We start from the raw sequence: 20,190 nt of genomic DNA, 5'->3' as shown, positions 1-20,190 counted from the left end.
AAATCCCAACTCTTCAGCATGACTGACAGTTCTCCTCGGGACCCCAGCCACCCCAACAGCATCATGTCTTGCTGCCCCCACACGGGTTCCCAGGTCAGCCTATGTCTCTCCTTAGGGAGCCTTTTCAAAAATACAGAGTTCCAGTCCCCAGCCTAGAGATGGTGATTTAATTGGGGCAAAATAGGGCTAAGGAAATCTGTATTTTTATAAAGTTCCCTGGGGAACTACTAATCAACCAAGTTTTTGAACAAGGACCTGGTACACAGAGTCTTACAGTTCTCTTGTCTTTTCACATGAGGCTCCTCTGCCTGAACAGGGTTCCTCCACCTTCTTTTTTTACCTTGCATGTTCCGACACTTCCTTCATTTCCTCCAGGAAGCTGCCCTTAATTCCCAGTTCCAGTGTAAATTGTGTTTATGTCTCATCTCCTCACTCATCTCGGAATGACTTAAAGACAGACCCTGTACTTTATCTTCACATCCAAGGTCCCCGGCACAATACCCAGTACATAGCGAGTGCTCAGTCAAGTTTGTTGGATGAAAGAGGAGCCTTGCTAGGTCAGCAGGATCTCACACCCTCTGGGAAGGTCTCTTGTTATAGTTTCTCTCTCCTTTTGCCACTGTCCTCAGTCAGGGGTCAGCTACCCTCTAAGCTTTCATAAGGCAACATGGTCCTCTAAATTATGTTCCTTTCCTCCCTCCCCCTGCCAATTTCCAACCTTCCTATTTACCCCCATGGCCCCAGCACAGGTTCCACCTTGCCTGAAATATTCCTTGACCGGCTCAGCCAGAAATGAGCTTTTCAATACTTGCACACACAACTCACTTGGTCTCATACAGTACCTAATATTGTAGTTATTCCGACACAACGTCAGGCTCGAATGTGTTAGCGACCTACAGCTCACTCCCAATATATGGGTCACAGCTACCCTGTCCTAACCTCCTTCCCTGTTATTATGCTCTGGAACTTCAACATCTGTGACTTCACAGTCACTTGATTACATCACCGCCTGTGATTTTTTATGGCCAGGCCATATCTGCCACCAATTGTAATTATCCCAGGGAGCTCATCAGAACCTATAATTTCTCCACCTTCCTAGATACAGACTGAAATCTCCCTCTCACGGCAACCTCCTACTCTCCTGCCTCTGTCATTCCCACCAAATCTCAGCGTCATCTGTCTCATGACCACTTCGTCAACTCCCTTCTATTCTCCCAGTTCCTCAATCGCATTCTGTCTTTCCTAAAGAGCCTGGACGCCCAGGTCAGCCATTTCAACACAGCGGCAAACCAATCTAGACTTCCTCGTTCTCCTCCCTCCTTTGTTCTTTCTTTACCAGTCCTGGGTCGCCCGTGAACTCTGGCCGTCTGTTTGTTGTCTCTACTCCAAGGCGGCCAGGAATTACTGACCAAAGTCACAAAGCCATGCTGATTGGGACTACCACAAACTCATACTTATCTAATCTCACATAGATCTTCCTTGCTGTTTTGAATTATTGCTATTTTTATACTGCTGTTTCTACCCTCATTTTTCCTATGTTCTCAAAAGATAAACCTCAGAAAAGCAAGGCCAAAAAAGAAAGAAAAAAAGAGAGATAAAGAGAAATAAGGAAGCAAGGAAGGAAGGGAAGGAGGAAGGAATGAAGGAAAGAAGGGGAAGGAAGGAAGGAAGTAAGGAAGGAAGGAAGGAAGGAAGGAAGGAAGGAAGGAAGGAAAGGAGAGGAAAGGAGAGAAGGAGGAAAGGTCATTCAATGTGCCTTTCCTAAATGTTTAGCTCCTTCAGAATCTCCCTGTACGTTCCCCTCCCTCCCACTCTTTCACTTGCCAAAACCAACCTGTCTGCCTCTCTCCCTCTTGATCTAATGCTCTCCTGAGACTTTTTTTCATTATCTCCTCTTTAAAGTAGATAATTATGTTTTTTAGTTTCTCTCTCCATTAACCGCTTCCCCTTTTCTGAAAACATACTTGAGCCTTGCCTACCATCCAAAAAAGAAAATCCTTTCCTGCTTCCTCTTCAATTCAGTGCCCTCGTTTCTTTCTTTACCATTAACTATTGCTACCACCTCTTCACTCTTTAACCACCTGCAATTAACTTCTTTGCCCTCCATCTTTACCTTCTCTGTCCCTTCTCTCCTTACCACTCTGATCATTTATTTGTCTCTGTGTTCCTTGCCAACTTTCCCCCAAGTTTCTGTTTTGGGACCTCTTTTTCCTCCTTTCTCCTTTGCTCATGCCACATACTTCCACAACTTCACTAATATTTAGATAAACTTCAAATTTTATTTATATTTAGCTAACACTTTTCTCCCAAATTGCAGATCTACATTTCATAGAACCCTAAAATTTCAGATATGGAGGAGAACTCAGAGGTCATTTATCCTAAGCCTTCATTGCCTCGGTATGGCTACCAAATGGCTGACTGGCTTTTAAAAAGGCAATATTTCCAAAATGGAACACCTCATTTTCCGTCTGCATCCAGTTCCATTCCCAAAACAACTCCTCTTCCTGAATTTATGGTTTCTCCAATAGTCACCCTGAGGCACATGGCCTCCTCAGTGCCTATATTGTCAGTTGCTAATCTAGTAGATTCCACCACCACAGACTCTCTCAATTAGGTTCACTGTTTTTCTAAACTACCCCATTTCTAGTTTAAATCCTAATTATCTCCCACCTAGAGTATTGCAGTGGACTCCTGGGCAGACTGCCCACCTCTCGTCGAGCATCTTTCTGCTTGGAATTCTGAATTATTTTTGTTCATTACCACCAAATTAATCTTCCTAAAGAGCAGTTTTGATCTGCCACTCTCTGACCTAAAAACCTTAAATGTCTCTCATGGATTATTAAATTATTCACAAGTCCCTTATCCTGGCATTCAAAGGTCTCCATGTCCTAGACTCGGTTCTATTTTTGTAGCCTTCATACTGTGCTAATTTCCTGGAATACCCTTCCTTCCTTCATCTTTACCTGGCAAACTCCTAAGTTCTTTAAAGCTATTTCAAATAAATAAAGGTATTTGAAATAAATACCACTTCCATCACGAAGCCTTTGTTTTTTATCCTAAACTATGATCCTTCCTTTGAACCCTGATAGCACTTTATTAACACTTTTATTTCAATGCTCACTGGATTTTGCCTTGTATGATAACATGTGTATTCCAGTGCTTCTCAAACTTTTCCATTAGAAGTGCACCTAATTATATAGAAAAATAAACAGGTAGCCAAGGCTATCTGGTTACAAAATCTGCCTGGAAAGTTAAAATTTAATCTAAATTTTGCAGTGTTATTAGTATGAGACTAATGTTCGTTGTTAATATAAAAAGAACATGACTAACACTCCAGGAAGGTGGTTCTATTTAATCGTGAGGATTTGGGGTCCACCTGGCACACTGTGAAAACTCTCCCCATACGCCCACTAAACTTTCTAAGGGCAGAGGCTGCCTTACTATACATGTGACCCCTGTAAAACTAATCCAGTACCATCTACAGATGCTCAAGAAATATCGTTGGACTGTGACCAACGATAGGATAGGTTAATTAGTGGTAACTATTTACTAAACGTTTCCCATGTACCTAGAACTGTGCTGTTTCAAGGAGCTTAGTCCATGGGATGACCATGAACAATCCTAAAACTATACATAAGAGTTAAACCATGGAACGTAAGCCATTTATGTTCCTCCAGACAACTCAGGTTGGGGACTCAGGCTCTCGGTTCCACACACCAAGATACACACCGGAATCGTGTTGAGTACCACTTTACAGTCCACTCTGACCTCCAAATAATTTTCTGGAGGTCGATAATTTTCTGCTAATACTGCGCAAAGCTTAATCCTCTCCACCTGAAAATGAAAGGTTTACATTCTTTCGCTCGCCAGAAAAACCTCCTGGGCACCGGGCGGTGGGAGCTGAAAGAAGTCACTTGATCCCACCAACGGAGCAAAAAATGCCAAAGCTCGCAGCACCGCCCCCTAACGTCCTCCACGGGCTTCCAATTGGTCTTTGCGTCTCACTCTCTTTCCGAATTGGTGTTCCAGCTTGCCCGTCACCTCCATAGAACCCACCTTTTGCCATCGACTATTGGCAGATCGTTACGTCATTGCCCCAGCTACCCCACTCCTATTGGCTCCCATAGGAAGGGGCGGTCGCAACGTCACAGGCTCGGGCCGCCATTTTGACTGAGCAACCCTAGTGACAGGAGCCGAAGGAGCAGCTCAGGTTGTCCCCGTTTCCCCTCCCCCTTCCCTTCTCCGGTTGACTTCCCGGGCCCCCTACACTCCACAGCCCCGGTCCCGCCATGTCCCAGAAACAAGAAGAGGAGAACCCTGCGGAGGAGACCGGCGAGGAGAAGCAGGTGAAATGGTGGGGGTGCGGGCGGGCGAGCCGGGGGCGACTGTGATGGGGCGGGAGACGGTCTCCCACAAGTGCGGATTGGTCGCCATGGTCTCAGGCTCTGCAGAGGTTGGCCACTTTTTGCGTCACGCAGGGTGAGCTTCACCACGGCTTGCTGCTTTGGTGCTGGTTAGTTGAGTCCAGTGTCAGTCAGTGCCGTAGCCTTCCTGATTGGCCAGTAGGCCTACCGCTCAACTCCTTGAAGCTGTGCTGTAATTGGCTGAGTTTGGGTGCGGGGTGGGTGTTTGGAAAGACTGGGTGAATGAAAGGGGGCTGGTGGTCCCGGGATGCGTTGTGTGTTATTGGTTATTAGGGGTAAACAAACAACGCATCCACCAGGCTGACTCCGGCAAGCTAAATCCTCCGAAAGATACAGGTCTAGATAAAGACGTTTAAAAAGGACTGGCATTGGGGGAAGGGAGAAGAGTAATAATTATTATGGCTAGCTAAAGGCGGCAACTTTCCCAAAAAACCTATTTTAACGGTTAGGGATGGTCTGTTGCCCACCTTCAGTGAGGACCGAACAAGACTGAAGAGGGCTAGAGTTCCATACAGAATAATGGAGGTTAATCCTAGAAAAGACAGCGAGCGAGTCGTGACAAGAAAGACGCCACCCTATTCCCTCCTCCCTCAGACTTCCAAGGCAGTGGGACTTAGTTCACCCGCAATTCTGTGATGAAAACACGCCAAATAAACCTCTTCTTGGGGTTTGTATTTGACTTACAAGATTTAGTATTGGGCTCGGGGGTTCATGAAATACACCTGGTGTTATATTTGTGCCGGATTTCCAAGAGAAGGGAATGTAATTCCACTAAAAAGAGCCACAGATTGGCTTGAGGTCCATTTAAAAAGTCACCTAAAAAAAAAAGGGCAGCAGGACCCACTAAAAGCAAGAGGAGGGTAACAGCGGGAGCCCCTGCAAGTCAGTTCAGCTCTTGGCATGTTCCCCAAACTTCCATCACTTGCCCCACTAGGGAAGGTATTGACTTTTTGGCAAAAATTGTGAGTAAATACTAGTGAACCTACTGTATCTTCATTTTCCTGAGCTTAAAAATAGTGTCATTTTCATCTCGCTTTACCACCTTCCTACCACATGTTTATGGAAATGCTGAAGCACTGTTGTCCCATTACTAAGGTGGAGATCTTTGGAGAGGGCCCCATAGCTCTAGCCTCCTCCACAGAGAGACTTCTCAGATGACTGTCTTAGACTCTGAATAAGAAAGCAACATCTCAGCGGAATCATCCCGTTTGCTTTCCCATTTGACTTGTACTGCCTGTTGGGGACAGCCTGGGAACTTTTCCTACTCGGCATGCATCACCAGAAGCTCTTTTCTCTTTGTCTTTCCTGGCCTGAGTACACTATGACTCGCTCTGTGATTGAAGTATTGTGTTTAGTTATTCCCTTTAACCCAATTCTCACAGGTCACCGAGGTAGGTCGTTCTCTGGGCGTAGTATGAAAAGCACCCGTCTTTTTCTTCTCTCAATACAGTCATCTTGAGCTTTAGGGATTTGAACAAAGGTCTAGCTTTATTTAAGAATAGGGTGGAGCTAGCGTGTTCACACCTAGGTGAAATAAGCGCCAGGAAAGTTGATAGTATAAAGGTTATCAAATATTAGGAGCAGTGTCTTCTCAGTCTTTAATTTTATTGGCCCATTTGTTCCCTCCAGGACACACAGGAGAAAGAAGGTATTCTCCCTGAGAGAGCCGAGGAGGCAAAGCTAAAGGCCAAATATCCAAGCCTAGGACAAAAGCCTGGAGGCTCCGACTTCCTCATGAAGAGACTCCAGAAAGGGGTACGGGGCACAATCTCATACCCTCTTACTTTGGGGCCAAAGGGGATGGGACCTGTAGAGGCTCTACTGAATGCTGACCTGGAAGATTGTCATCGGGCAGCAGTGGAGAGGAGTTAGAAATGTGTAAAGAGCAAGGCAAAGTATTGTAAATCTCGGATACGGTACCAGTTATCTTCTGATATCCCGTGTGGGATGTTAAGGCTTAAGGTAGGGGCATTGGGGTGTGGGAGCTTGGGGGACGGAGGGGAGGATGTTAGAGCCTGGCTTGCTGACGTCCCCAGGCAGATGCCTGTTTGGATGGTGGGAATTTTAGCATTGCACTTTTTAGGATTGGAGCTACATTTGGGGGTGCATCATTTCAGAAGAAGATCAAACCGGGTGTCCTACAGGTTTCCTCAACTGGAAATGAATAGATTTCTTCAGACTCTTGAAGTGAGCACTAGCCATTTCCTCCTTCAAGAGGCTTGTCTTTCCTGTCCAGAGTGGTTCTCCTCCCCCAGGGAGAATCTGCCTTCATAGCCATCTAGCTCCTGTTCCGGTTTACCAGCCCCCAGAGGTTCCTAAAGCTGACCGAGGGACGATAAGTCATTGAACTCGAGTGTGTTCCTCTGTGTGGATGAAACGGAGAGTGATACAGCCCCTGTGGACAACCCTGGTTATTGAGGCTTAGTCACAGATGGTGATGTGATGCTGATTTGCAGTTTACCTTGCTGTAGGCGAGGCAGGCGTGGGCAGGCTGTCACAGCCATGGGACATGTGTGGGAGTAGTGGGAGTCAGAGGGAAAGCCCTTTATCTTCATGAACAAGCCCAGTTTCTATTCATGGTCTGGGAGAACAGTTACCATTTTTGAGGTTGTTGGCTGGAGGTTGATCTCCTGCTGGTTGCTGGGTGGCCCCAGGTGACCTTTCTACTTACTGCTTTCTGTTTGCCCAGCACCAAGCCCACTGGAGACTAACAGGTCCTCAGTAAGCCTTTATAAATGAAGTTAGTAATTTTGTTGAATCGTCATGTAACGATGAGGCCACAAAGGATGTAGGGGCTCTTAACTCCAAACATCGGTACTGTAGCTGGGAAACTGTACATACCTGAAAAGGTCAGAACACACGTGTGGAGGAGACGTAAATATATGTAACGAATGCAAAGCTATGTATGCATGTGGTCACTCAAGGAAGGCTTGAAAGATCTCAGCACGGAGGAGGGTTTATAATGGATGTGGGTCTCCTTACTTTTGCGGAAGGCCAGCGCGCTTCACTCACCTACACCTCCCTCTTGTCTCTTAGCAAAAGTACTTTGACTCAGGAGACTACAACATGGCCAAAGCCAAGATGAAGAATAAGCAGCTGCCAAGTGCAGGACCAGACAAGAACCTGGTGACTGGCGACCACATCCCCACCCCACAGGATCTGCCCCAGAGAAAGTCCTCGCTCGTCACCAGCAAGCTTGCGGGGTAACCTGGGCCCCCCTTCTCCTCCCCTTCCTCACCCACTGGACATTGATATATCATAGGCAGGGATGGCACGGGCACCTAGTGAGACCTTGTCAGCTTGCTAGCCAGAAAAGACTGATTCTGTGGGGGGCTGCTGCGAAGGGGTGTGTGTTGAAGAGGGGCTCTGAGTTCATGTCTTTGCTTAGATTGAGATTTCCATACCGTCGCTGTAGCCCAGCTAGGGGCCCGGAAGCAGGTGACTAGGATTGGGTCGTACTGCAGACTCTTTACTTCCATATGAGAAATGGGGGCGAAGTGATTCCTCCGTTTGGAAGAGACTATCCCCACACAGGTCAGGCTAAGCTTTGTGGCAGGTGTCACATCCCCAGGCTAACCTGATGTCACTGGGAAAGGTAGATGGAATGAGGTCTGTTTTCTGTGCTTCTAAGTGTTGTGTCCCGCAGGCTGCTCTTGCTTCGTGTTTCCTTTATGGCAGGTTTAGAGAATCCTCCCAAAGAAAAACCGATTTGCTTGCCTAAAACTACAGTGCCCACTTCACCTCCCTTAGTCTGTGTCTCTTACAGTTTGCCCTGATTGGGAACATTAGTCACACAAAATGGGCGCCTTCTCTCTCTTTCCCAGCACTTGGAGAGTGTCGTGGATTAGTGGAAAGAGCACTGGTTTAGGAATCAAGATCCGTGGGTTCTAGTTCCACTCAGTCTCGGCAGACGCGTTGTATAACCCTGGTCAAGTCGTTTAACCTCTCAGGATTTCTTATTTCCTAGTCTGTGAAATAGAGTTGAATATGGAGAAGATTCTGATTTTAAAATCCTTTAACCGCCACCTGAACTCTGCTATTCACTGTAAAAATAGAAGTGAGGCAGGCCCATGTGTGAGCCTACAGACGGGAACCGTTTGAAGACTAGATGAGTAGAGAGGAAGCGGGCATTTCGGGGGTTATAAATTCAGACAAGAGGGCCTCATACGTATGGTCGTAGGAGCAAGAGAAAACTTGTAAGAAGCTAACCTGGAAGCCTCTTGCCTCTGCCCTGACCCGCTTTCCTGGCCTATCATCTGGGCCTTCGCTGCTCAAAGGCTGCTGTGGCAGCTGCGCTGTGGGCCTGAGGAGGCATGCTCGGTCACGCACATGGAATCCCACCGTTCAGATGTAATCAGACGCCAGGTGTGTTGTTAGGGAGACAAGAAGAAAAGGAAAGAACTGAGCTGGCCTCTGGGGCAGGTTCTTAGGAAATGATTCACCTGGGAGGGAGGGGGGTGGGGAGCGAGAGAGAACACTGAGCCATCTCCGCCTTCCGCGAGCTCAGCAGCCAGCTCCTGTGTGATGAGAAGGAGCAACGCTGATTCATGATTCATGAACGGGCGGAGGAAAGGGGTTGTGGTGGCCAGTGATCCCCAGCTTGGCCTGAAGCTTACTGACCGCAGCTCGCTCATTTCCACAGAGAGGGTCGGGGTGAGAACTGTAATCCTCCTGTGCCCTCTCACCTCGCAGGTTCTGATAGGCCGGACATTTGGCCCACAGCGAGTGACTGATGAACTTGCCAATGTGTGTGGGGGGAGGAGAGGGTGTGTATATGCCTCTCTCCTGACTGTCCATTCACTTTTCAGGCTGTCATTCAGATGGGGTAGGAAAAGGTTGGTGAGGAAGGAATGGAGAGAGCAGGATCCCTGGGTTCCCTGGCCCCCAAGCCCCTTGACTGTCACTTGTAATTGTATATAATTTTTGTGTTTCTTGCTCCATTTCCTCATGCTGTCTTCCTTAGTCGAAAGTCCATGTGGGGAGGGGAAGATGACAAGCATCCTTGTATAGGTTCCTCAACTGTCCCAGCCATGTTGTACATAGATATGTCATGTTATTATATATATAAATATATATATAATTTTGTACGTTTTCTTCATCTCCGATCTTCTCGAATTTTGTACTTTTTTCTTTTCTGTCTGAGCCGCTTTCTCTATTGGTCCGTTTGAATCTTCAAAACAGGTTACAATGAGTCTGGTTTTAGGAAGGAATAGAAGAAATAGGGAAACCAGAAAACTGTTGGTCCCACTCTCTCTCCACCTGGTCATCGTCAAGGCTAAGAAACAAAGAAGCTCTATTCTGTATCTACCACGTTTCCACTGCATGAAGTATCTAAGTCCCACAGCCAAGAAGGGTCATTTCCAAGCCCAAATCACAATTGCTTTGATTAAACCTAGATTATTAAATGCACTCAGAACAACAAGTGTGTCATCCAGCCCTGGCCTCACGCAGCCCCCACCTCACTGTGCCCTGGCCGTCTCTGCTGCTGTACGCAGCTGTGGCCATGCCTGTGAAACCGAGCCTGCTCCAAGCCAGGAGGCAGCTTGCACCCCTGCAAGCCTCCGGTTATTTTGTTCGCGTCTAACGAATTGTTTCTCTGTCTTTGTTTTCATGGGTATCTCCAAAAAGGCAGAGAACATTTTGTTTCATGGATAAGACTGAAACTCTCTCTCTCTCAGTAATTCTCTCTGGATAGGATTGAAGCCTATGCCGGGCAGCCTAACGATTGTTACGTGTGGACAAGTCTTGGGATAGAGACTGGGATGGAATTTAGGGGTCTTCCCTTATTACTTGACAGTGTTTTCTTTTTCTTCTTCTGTGTTCGTCCGCAGTGGCCAAGTTGAATGATGCTGCCCGGGGCTCCGCCAGATCCTGAGACGCTGCCCCCGGTCCTGTGCTGGCTCCTGCCCCTCCCTGCTTTGGCAGCCAGGGGTCAGGAGGTGGCTCGGGCGGGCGCGGGCTGCAGAGGCGGAAGCCCCTGCCCGTCGGTGTCCCAGCGCATGGAGCCCCTTGGGCTGAGCACCAAGACCTTGAACCTTTTTTGTTTTACCTTTTTTCCCAAATAACCGTTGGGAGAAGTCTCAGTGAAATCCCGGGGGAGCCGGGTGGGGGAGGGTTGTTTGAGAGTGTGGGGTGGGAGATTTGGGGGAATATGAATTAGGGCTTGGAACTGAACAAAACATTCCTGACTGTCCTCCCCCTTAACCATGTGGCTAGTGTGGGGTGGGAGTGAGGGGGAGGAAGTGGAAAAAACTAAAGATGAGGGGTTCCCATTTAGCTCTGTAGGAAAATGCCATGTTTGCTTGAATGTGGCTGGGGACCCGGTGTCGGAGAAAAGCAGCTGTCCATCTAAATATTACAGATGCAAACAGCTCCTCTGGTTCTGCAGAGCAAGCTGAGAACGCAATGTTAATTGTTTATTTAAAAAAAAAAAGTCCTTGAAACAGATCTGCTGTGGGGAGAAGGGCAGTGAGTGTGGGGAGCCCCACAGAGCCCAGGGGACTTTTTCAGTATTTGAAATAAAAAAGAAAAAAGAAAAAAACCCACAACAAAACCAACCCAGAAATTCTCTGAAGCAGTTGGTGTGTTTTATTGGGGTTTGGGGAAAGGGAAGAAAAGACTGAAGACACCAATCGGGAGAAGCTGGTGTGGGGCCCTGAGTATCTAAAGAACAGGGTCCCTTAATAGGGGAGGTGGCTGGGCTCCCCACTTCCATCACTCGAGAGGGAGCAGCAATGTTGTCATACAGAGCAGGGTTTTTCCTGATTCCTGTCCATCCTTTGGTTCCCATAGCAAATGCAGGTTTGGGCTCAAAATGAGGAAGGTGAGGATGTTTGATGTAAATGGTTTATTCACACCAAAAGCGTAGTCCAGCCTCAGCAAAAAAGGAAGCCCTCTCTTTTCCCTTTGTCTTACCTTCCTTCACAAGTCCACATGGTCTGAAGGAGAAATGTGACCTCTAGCAATGAGAGGGAACTCAAGCCTTACTGCGTGTGGCCAGCAGGAGGCAGAGTGACTTCTTACCTCACCATGTCCAGACCATCCTGGAATCCTGCCACTGAAGTTAAAAACAAGTTGTGAATATATTATATGCAAAAGAAATGTCACCAGAGGGGAAGCAAACTCACACCTGCCTGTCCCCGGCCCCACCAACACTCACACTGGTAGACTGAAACCGCCTGCCCATTTTGCCCAGGTTTGCTTGGGAGAGTGTATCGTGGTCTTTTCCCAAATGATTGGCTTCTCAAATGAGTACACATCCAGGAAGATAAACAAGGTCCAGGCGACATGTTCCAGAGAACTCTCCATCTTAGAGAGGGGGAGGGGTGCTTCTAAACTGGAGAAGGAAGCTTCTCAGTATCTGACTCATTCTTTCTCCTTAATCAGATGCTCTCCAAAGACGTTTTCAACTACTGGGCATGTTGGTGACTTGCTCTCCTGAGTTAGCCGGGGGTCTGGGATGCCTCCTAAGCATTGGCCTTTCTGAACAGCATAGACGCCGAGGTGGTCTGGAGATACGTTCAAGAAAGGCATTCGCTACCTTTGTGGGGTGTATTGTGTAGCTGGAAGAAAATATGGAAAAGTTCATGTATTTCAAAAAGTACAAACCCGTATTAAAGCTAGGGTTCACACACAAATAGAAACGCGTAGACTTCACTGAGGTGGGGCTAGTGAGCGTTCTTAGCCTTGTGCCCCTGAATCCGATCCCTTGGCTTCTCTGAGCCTGTTGTCCCTAGTGTGTTTGCCACATAGTCACAGCTGGGGAATGAGATCTGGGAGACTAGTGTGGGGCCATTCAGTGCCGTTTCATTTTAATACAGGTGAGGAAGCTGAGGCATGGAAATAAGTTACTCATAAAGTAACGTACAAGAAACAGGCAAAGCTAGTTTACTGAAGAGCTGGAGTAAATATCTAGGCTTTTATGTGACTTTCCCATTATTCCTGGCTTCCCTGCTTCTTAGTTTTAAGCTGCAGCCTTAGGAATCCTGGGAAGCCAAGAAATGTTTGTGGCTGACTTTCTTTCAGTTTTTCAAGCTGGCCAGTTCCTTCTCCTTCAGTCCCCATATCGCAGGGCTAGGCCGCCAGGGCAGAGCGGCTGTGCAGGGCTTCACGTGCTAGCTCTTCCTGCCGGGTGGCTGAGCTCGGTGCTTTCTAAAATCGTCATCGGTTCTTCCACGCCTCCGACTTGGCTGAGTGACGATTGTGCTGACAAGCCTCTCAGCCATCAGATACACAGGGTTTCAGGGATGAAGTGGCCGTTGTTACTGTCCAGCAGCATGAATTTTAAGCCGGTGTGGCCTGGGCATGGAAAATGCAGGCAAAAGAAAAGTAACTCAGAGTTGCCATTGACTTCAGTAAATACAGTGAGCCCACAGCAGTCGCACAGCACCCTCGTGTGTGTGTGTGTGTGTGTGTGTGTGTGTGTGTGTCTCGCGCCCTCTACCGGTCCTCGACGGAGCTTAACAAGGAAAAGGGAAGATTTCTTCCCAGGGGGAAGTGAAGACAGGACAATGGCATACAAATAAAAGCAAATTCATGTAGTTTTGAGCAGAATTTCAAGAACTAAGGGAGAGTAAGGAAATGAGTTGTTAGCTGAACTTTCTTAAAAGCGGGTGACTTACTGATAAGGGTGGTGGCTCCCGTGCTTCCCCAGAAATATTGTAATTCACAAGTCCTGAATATTCACTCTGCAACTGGACAAATTAGCTGTTCTTGGGAAGAGAAGCAATGTAAGGGGCAGTGTATGCTCTGGAAGAACTTGAAGCCTCATTGAGACAACACCTCTACATAGAATATAATGCAAGATAGCAGACGCTTCGTCAGGCAGTGGTGAAAATTCTGAGAAGGGAACATCCAGAGGGCTTAGTCATTAGGGAAGTATTAGTGGAGGAAATGGAAACTGAATTGGGCCTTGAAAGATGGGTAGTATTTAAAAAGTCCAGTTCGATTATCATTGAGTAAGTTGCCACTATATGCCAGACACTGTGCTAAAATGTGAGATGTGTGATATGTGGGAGCTTCTTTCAAGGCGATTATACTCTGGTGGAGAAACTGCACATGAAGAATTAGTGTTACACTTGCATGGGGAGAGGCCTCGCTGCACAGAGGAATAGGGACACGTAATCAATAATTGCTAAAGGTTTTAAGGTTTAACCTTAAAGGTTCTGTGAAGTAGGTTGTCTTTCCATTGCCTTTATATAAATGTGAAATCTAAAACAGTAACTTGCCCAAGTCTCACAGCTCCTGCGAGTGAAGATGGGGGTCAGGAACGGTTTCATTTCATGGAGTAAGTTCTGAAGGATGAACAGGATTTCTCTGGAAAGGGAAAGGGAAAGGGGCATTTTGGTAGAGGGACCAACACTTGGAGAAGGATGAAAACCTGTGGTATTAGGTTGCTGTAAAAGTCATTGCGGTTTTTGCAATTATTTTTAACCTTTTAAACTGCAGTGACTTTTGCACCAACCTAATATTTCTGCAGTAGCAGTAGTCCTGGGCAGTGGCTGGAGAGCAGGCCAGGAAGGGACAGGAGCCAGGTCAAAGGGTAGGGCGTGGAGCAGGCCCAGAACCACGGAGGGGATGACAAAGAGGAGGCTGGGCCAGATCTGTGTCTTAGACAAGTCCCTGTCAAATCATGTGGAGAAGGGACTTCAAGTGATGGAGTTAGTGATGGACTGGCTGGTTCTGGTGGCAAGCTGCCTGGTATCAAACCCTGTTTTGATACATTTTTGATAACTTGGGACAAGTTTCTTAAACTCTCTTTGCTTTCATTTACTTATTTGTAAACTAGGAATGATTGGTACCTACCACAAAGGGTGGTCGTGATGGTGAAACAAAATGAAGCAGGTAAAGCCCTTACTTCGGAGGCTACAACAGCACCTAAGGTATGGTTCCTGCCCTCAAGGAGCTTACAGACTATAGGGGACCTAATACAGATAGGTAGACAATTAGAATATAGGGATTTGGGGCTCAGAAGGGGGTCAGCACAAAATGCTCTGGCAGAGCGTGTGCAATCACCTAATTCAGGGAGGTGGGGGAACAGTCAGGAAAATCCTTTCACAGAAAATAGCTGCTAAACTGAAATCTGATGGAGTAGTAGGACTTAGTCAGGTAAAAGTGTGAGGCTGAGAAAAGGGGTCTCCCAGGGGGAAGGAACGGTGCGTAAAAGATTCAGAGGTGTTCCAGTCTGGAAACGAAATAACAGAGTAGCTGCAGCATAGCCTACAAGGGACGCGGCCAGACACGGGTGGAGGGAAGCAAGAGCCGGAGCACAAAGCCCTTTGGACTTCATCCTGGAGGCAATGAAAGATGTTTTCTAAAGATGCTGACCAAGGGAATGACATTGGCTCTTTAGAATAATCTTTCTGACTGCTGTGTGCGGAAGAGATTGGAGAGGGTCAAGTTGATGTGAGAAGTGCCGTTACTGGGATGGGACAGTTGAGAAGCGGAATGGCTGGTGTGAAGAGGAAGACGGTGGGTTCAGTTTGTGGCATAACAAGTTGGAAGTAACAAGGAAACCCCTGGGTGGACAATTCTGTGCTGCACTCCACGTAGTAAGTTCTTACCGTGGGCCAGTAGCGTTATCAGGGAGACGATTACATTGCCGACAGTACCAGAGGTTAGATCTGAGTAGGAACTGAGGACTGACAATGGGATGAAGAAGAGTGGGCAGATACAAGAGACAGAGGGAAAGTACTATCAACAGAACTTGTGGGATACGGGATTTGGGAAGAGACAGGACGCTAATAGGCTTCCGTGTAAATGATGATCTGTAACCCAGATTGAGAAGGCACCTGAAAGAACATGGTTAGCCAGGAAGATAATGAGTTCTCTTTGGCACAAGGGTTGATTGGAGGTGCCTGTAGGACACCCAGGAGTAGCTGACCAGTAAGCTATTGGGTTTATGAGTCTAGAGGTTGGAGGAGAAGTCCAGATAATAGACTGTGTGGACTTCAAGATAATCTAGTGAAGCCACGGGACTGAAAGCACATAGAGCAGAAAGATTGGCGCGCTGTCCCTATGAAGGCTAACCTCTGACGGGAATAGAGAGCAGAATAGGAGAACTGGAAGATGGGATGCCGAGGGCAGAGCCTCAGGGAGCAACTGCATCAGTCAATAGCAGAAACTGCTGTTGGAGAGGAAATGAAATAAGAAATAAGACCGTGTCCCCTGGATGATGAAAAGTGCCCAAAGAGGCCTTTTGTTGTTGTTTTCTGCGTGGGCAGCTGGGTGTACGCGCCCTCTCACTGCTGTGGTGGCTTTTGCTTTCCTATTTTTCCTGAATAAACACTCCTTTCAGTGGACTAGCAAAAAGAAAAAAAAAATGCCCAAAATGTTCAGGAAAGAAATGTGCCAACATAGTGCGTAAATTTATTTGTCAGGATTATGGCTTAGGGGGTGTGTGTGTCTACTTTCTGTACTTTTCAAGATTTTGACAGTGAGCATGTACGTTTCTCAAATTATTCCTGTTAACTGCTAGGACTACATCAACCAGCATTATTCTTGACCTAGGACCAGCCGCCTACCCTCACGGCCCAAACCCAAGAGTGACATCAAATTGATACTGTGCCGGAATATTTATGTTTTTCACTGGAGGTAAAACTCTCATGGTAGAAATTCAAACATCAGAAGATCTATGGGGGGATTTATTTTTGGCAAAGGCAACTGAACTGTTGCTGAAATCACCCCACGTGCATACTCCTTCCTCAGAGATACAAAGGGAAAGCCCTGGCATGTTTCAATGACCATGAGTCCTGGTTAGAGATTAAGCTCAAGGTCTGAAGCCTTTTGTAACGAGGAACATGAGTCACCCTCAGACTTTCCTCCGTTGTGTTTCTGACTCATATCCTTTTCCATTGAGCCAAACTGGGTACAACTAGTACGAGAAACACCCCAAAAGTACAGAGTTTGGGAACAAAAGGAACATTAGAAATCATTGAGTTCATTGTACTCACTTTACACATGGTGAAACTGAGGCCAAGAGATACTTTCTGCCCCATTAGTTACACAGCCTCTGTCAGGCAGCTTTTCCTGTACCCAGGGCCCTCTTCTCCAAGAAGCTGATTTCACAGTGAATTTCGGACTCTAGCTTAGATTTATTTTTGTTAGAAGTAAACAAACTAAATAAACGCTTGGGTTGGAAGTTTGGGAGGAACTCCGGGCCCCAGGGAGCAAGCTGGCATCTGTGGTCCCCTCTTCAAGTAATTTGACCTGTCACTGGGATTCCTGCAATGGAGCAGGAAAGGGACTCATGTGGGACCAGCGTCTTCAAACTCAGGGTCTCAGCCCTGGGACTGTGGACGTTTTGGACCAGAGACTCCTTTGTTGTGAGGGCTGTCCTGGTATTTTAGGATGTTAGCAGCATCTCTGTCCTCTACCCACTAGATGCTCAGTCAGAGCTATCAGAAAGTCCCCAGACGTGGCCAAATGTCCCCGGGAGTCCCCTGGTTGAGAACCAGTGTGCTGGTTCTCAGTTCAATTTGCGGGCTCTCGTAACTCAGGCCTGGGCCCATTTAATCCTCACGGCAGTGCCCACCCTTCCTCCTGCACCCTGGTGCCTGCCTTCTGTCCCTCACCTTCCCCTCTGGGGCCACCACGCCTACATCAGAGGGGATCCTCTGACCTCTCTCTACCCGAAAGTGGCACCTGGGGTGAAAATGGGAAGCAGAAGTTTCTATCCTTGCCTCTTGCACCAAGGGGATCCCCCTGACGGGATAGGAATTTACATAATTGGTTAAAATAAGACAGCACGTATGCAGGCTAAGCTCCTAACTGTGACTGTTGTGCATCAAGGGGCGAGCAGGGCCTGAAGCCCCTTTCCTACCTTAGTGGGCTCGGTGGGATAGATGAGGAATCTGCCTTTTCTGCATAGTTTCCCCTTGACTCAGCTGTCCCACTTCCCTTCCCCAGCCCTCACTCATCCTCACAAGTGCCTACCCATATTTAGTCACTGCAAGCCTGTGTTGTCTTAGAAAGACAGAAACCAGATGGTTGCTATGGAGATTTATTCACACACACACACACACACACACACCCATGGCCCAGCCTGAGTGGTAGGAGTGATTGGCATGCGTTTTTCTTCCTCTTCATTTGCTACTACCCCACCTTTTCTATTCTCCCCACATTTCCTTGCTTCTCATTCCTGCTCCCCGATGCCACTACCCACTGACCAGTACTGTTCTTAAATATCTCCTCTGAATGCTCTCAGAGCTTCCAGAATGCTCTCGGGAAGTCACAGCTTAAGAATAGAATTAACATTTGTGAGCCTTCCTCAGTCATAATATGTCACTTCATCTGTACTATGAGGATAATTATAATACAAACATCTTATGGCTTTTGTTAAATTAGATATTATTTGTAAAGAAACTTGTGTCATGGCTGGCAGAATAGGTGCTCAATAAATGGAATTTGTTCTTTACGCTATAATAAAATCCTGCTCGGGCACCTGAGAACCAGCCACGAGTGCCTTTGGAAACCTCTGCTTGTGCTTCTTCTCTGACAGTAGGAAAATGCCGTTGTGGGAGTGTCCCTTGTCCTGTGGAGTGATGGAGGGCAGAACTGGGGGGAGGGACAGTTGCTTTGTATTTTGTCTTTGTTGTACTCAGCTAGAAAGCTGTTTTATTTTGGGGGCAGGGATCTGGGCATATGATCTCTTTCTTTCTGCAATTTGAAGTGAAAGCCACAGGGAAGAGAAGCCACAAGACAAAGTCTTCCTTGCCTGGCTGAAATGGAAGAGTGCAGAGGAAGCAGAATGCCCTCTGGGCCCTGGGCTCCAGCTGCCCTCCTCCTGTGCAGGCAGAGACTGGCTGTGCTGTGTAGAGAAGACCCTGCTCTGTTCCTACTGTAGATTCTGTGCATGACCTCTGTTGAATTTGGGGGGAGGAAAATAAACAAAAAACATTGGTATTTTCTAATACCAGATAGAGGGCAGGTAGTTCCACCCCTGGGAATAGGTAAGATTTCTCTTCACCTTGAACTTAGTGTAGAGCTATGATCCTGCAAGGGGTCTCAGCTCCTCCCAACACACTGAGGAAATAGAAGAAAATACGATACACCTTACATTTTCACCTCTGTTATGTCTCACAGAATAGATATCACTATCCTATTTTTTACACGTAAAAAACAAAAACAGATTTGAGTGAAAACAGACTGAAAGATAAAATACTGAGAATTGTGCTGTCATCGGGAGGGGAGTTAGGGGAAGTGGTAATTAAAGGAAATTTAATCTCATCTGAAATGTTTTGCTTTTTTATAAAGAGCATACCTATGCATTAATTGTGTAATTCAACATTAAATTCTGAATTAAAAGGTAAGACTATTTTGCAGAATTTTAGTGAGGCTCAGAAAAGGTAATTTATCTAAGGTCACTTGGTAATTGACAGGTTCTGGAGTCCATGGCGGCCCCACCAAACCATATGACCTGTGTACAACCTCACGGAGAAATGGGTTTGGAGCCAAGAGGGAGGGTGTCTGGGCAGTGGGTCGTTACCATGTTGCCTAGGCGTTGGCTGTGCTTTTTTATCACTAAAGGGAGGTGTGGCCAGATTATGGTAGAGCGACTTGCTGACGATGCTATGACTTGGCCAGTGAAGTGTGACTAAATCATATACATAGACTGTAGGGAGGCAATGGGAAAGGAGGGAAAGCAAGATTGATAAAGGAGATTACTACATTTTACACTTCAGATTTTAAATTAGATAGTTCAGCTGGGGTACCAAGATATGATAGATATGAAATTCCAAAGGGCGACATCAGGCAGACATTGAAAAGAAATGACCAAGGACCAGTTCTACGATTCTGAAACCCCCTCCCCTGTTTCAAGAGTAGGAGATGGGGTTTACACACAAGATTTCTGTGGAGAAAGCTACTCCCACCTGGCATCACGAGCCTGATCCCATTTCAAGGAGAGGGGGGAGTACCTCCCACTCCTCAAGAGAAGTAGCCATTACTTTGGGCCAAATACAGCTCCTGTCTCCCACCTCCTCCCGGCTTCAGCTCTTTCCCTGTCTACCTTGGGCTCCATGGACGGGGATCTCAAGAGAGAGTTCCACACCCTTGCTCACTTTATCTTTTGTTCTTTGCTCCCAGCTACCTCACCACTCCCCAGTTCTAGATCAATCCAACCTTTAGTTTACTTGTTCATTTAAGAAAGAGGGGCCTCGAGGGGCCACTGAAGCATTTGTCCCTGGGTAGGGGGTGAACATGAGACTGTATGACTCATGGCAGAGGAATTTCAAAGCTAAGGTCGGCTAACAATGGAGTCTGAGGTAACAAAGAAGCTACATCTTGGAAGTAGCTGCACTCCCTTCTGACAAAGGGTCGAATATACATGAGTCCTGGGGACCAACCATGGAGCCAGTTTAAATTCTACTTGAGAACTTCCTGGAAGCATAGTGGGACTTTTCACAAAGGGTTCCATGTAGAATGGACCTCTGGAAAACCAAAGGGTGAGAAGTGGAGGGGTGGCCATAGAAATACAATGCATCATTTCACTTTGGGGAAGCTGACATTTGCCGTTGGAAAGGCTCAGCAGGGAAGCCTGTGATAAGTCCACACAAACACCCATGAGACAGTCAGCTGTCAGCCTCAGCCAGGCCTAGACAGCACGAAGCCACTAAGAACGTCCCTCCTTCTTCCTTTTCCATTCTTGAAGGCATCAGTGTCAGCATCTAGCAAGGGGAGGAGGACGTGGAGCCGAAGGAGAGAAACCAACTACCCCTCGCCCACAACAGCAAGCTGGCAAGTTATACTGACCCTAGCTGGGGTGCTG

At 47.0% G+C, this 20,190-nt stretch overlaps 1 protein-coding gene across 2 annotated transcripts; it reads left to right on the top strand.

Moving 5' to 3' along the window:
* Positions 1 to 4,147: 4,147 nt before the first annotated feature.
* ENSA (endosulfine alpha) lies at positions 4,148 to 10,989 on the top strand. Of its 2 annotated transcripts, XM_019740007.3 has the most exons (4): positions 4,155 to 4,346; positions 6,054 to 6,179; positions 7,461 to 7,627; positions 10,256 to 10,989. In XM_019740007.3, the coding sequence occupies exons 1-4, from the start codon at positions 4,290 to 4,292 to the stop codon at positions 10,269 to 10,271; spliced, it is 366 nt and encodes a 121-aa protein (XP_019595566.1). In that variant the 5' UTR covers positions 4,155 to 4,289; the 3' UTR covers positions 10,272 to 10,989. The 2 variants fall into 2 exon arrangements, with proteins under 2 accessions (XP_088655720.1, XP_019595566.1); XM_088799594.1 differs by lacking the exon at positions 10,256 to 10,989 and having other exon boundaries at positions 4,148 to 4,346; positions 7,461 to 8,817.
* The last annotated feature ends 9,201 nt before the right edge of the window (positions 10,990 to 20,190 follow it).

This window comes from Rhinolophus sinicus, chromosome 7, assembly GCF_057876585.1.
Source record: "Rhinolophus sinicus isolate RSI-liver-muscle chromosome 7, RSI-T2T, whole genome shotgun sequence".
NCBI classification, from domain to species: domain Eukaryota; kingdom Metazoa; phylum Chordata; class Mammalia; order Chiroptera; family Rhinolophidae; genus Rhinolophus; species Rhinolophus sinicus.
This window is presented reverse-complemented; position numbering and strand designations above follow the sequence as displayed.

What these genes read in the sequence shown, in the direction of transcription:
- ENSA (XM_019740007.3), top strand. Translation starts at nt 4,290, where the DNA reads ATGTCCCAGAAACAAGAAGAGGAGAACCCTGCGGAGGAGACCGGCGAG. An exon ending in AGACCGGCGAGGAGAAGCAG is followed by an intron (nt 4,347 to 6,053) that starts GTGAAATGGTGG and finishes TGTTCCCTCCAG; the next exon opens with GACACACAGGAGAAAGAAGG. An exon ending in TGAAGAGACTCCAGAAAGGG is followed by an intron (nt 6,180 to 7,460) that starts GTACGGGGCACA and finishes CTTGTCTCTTAG; the next exon opens with CAAAAGTACTTTGACTCAGG.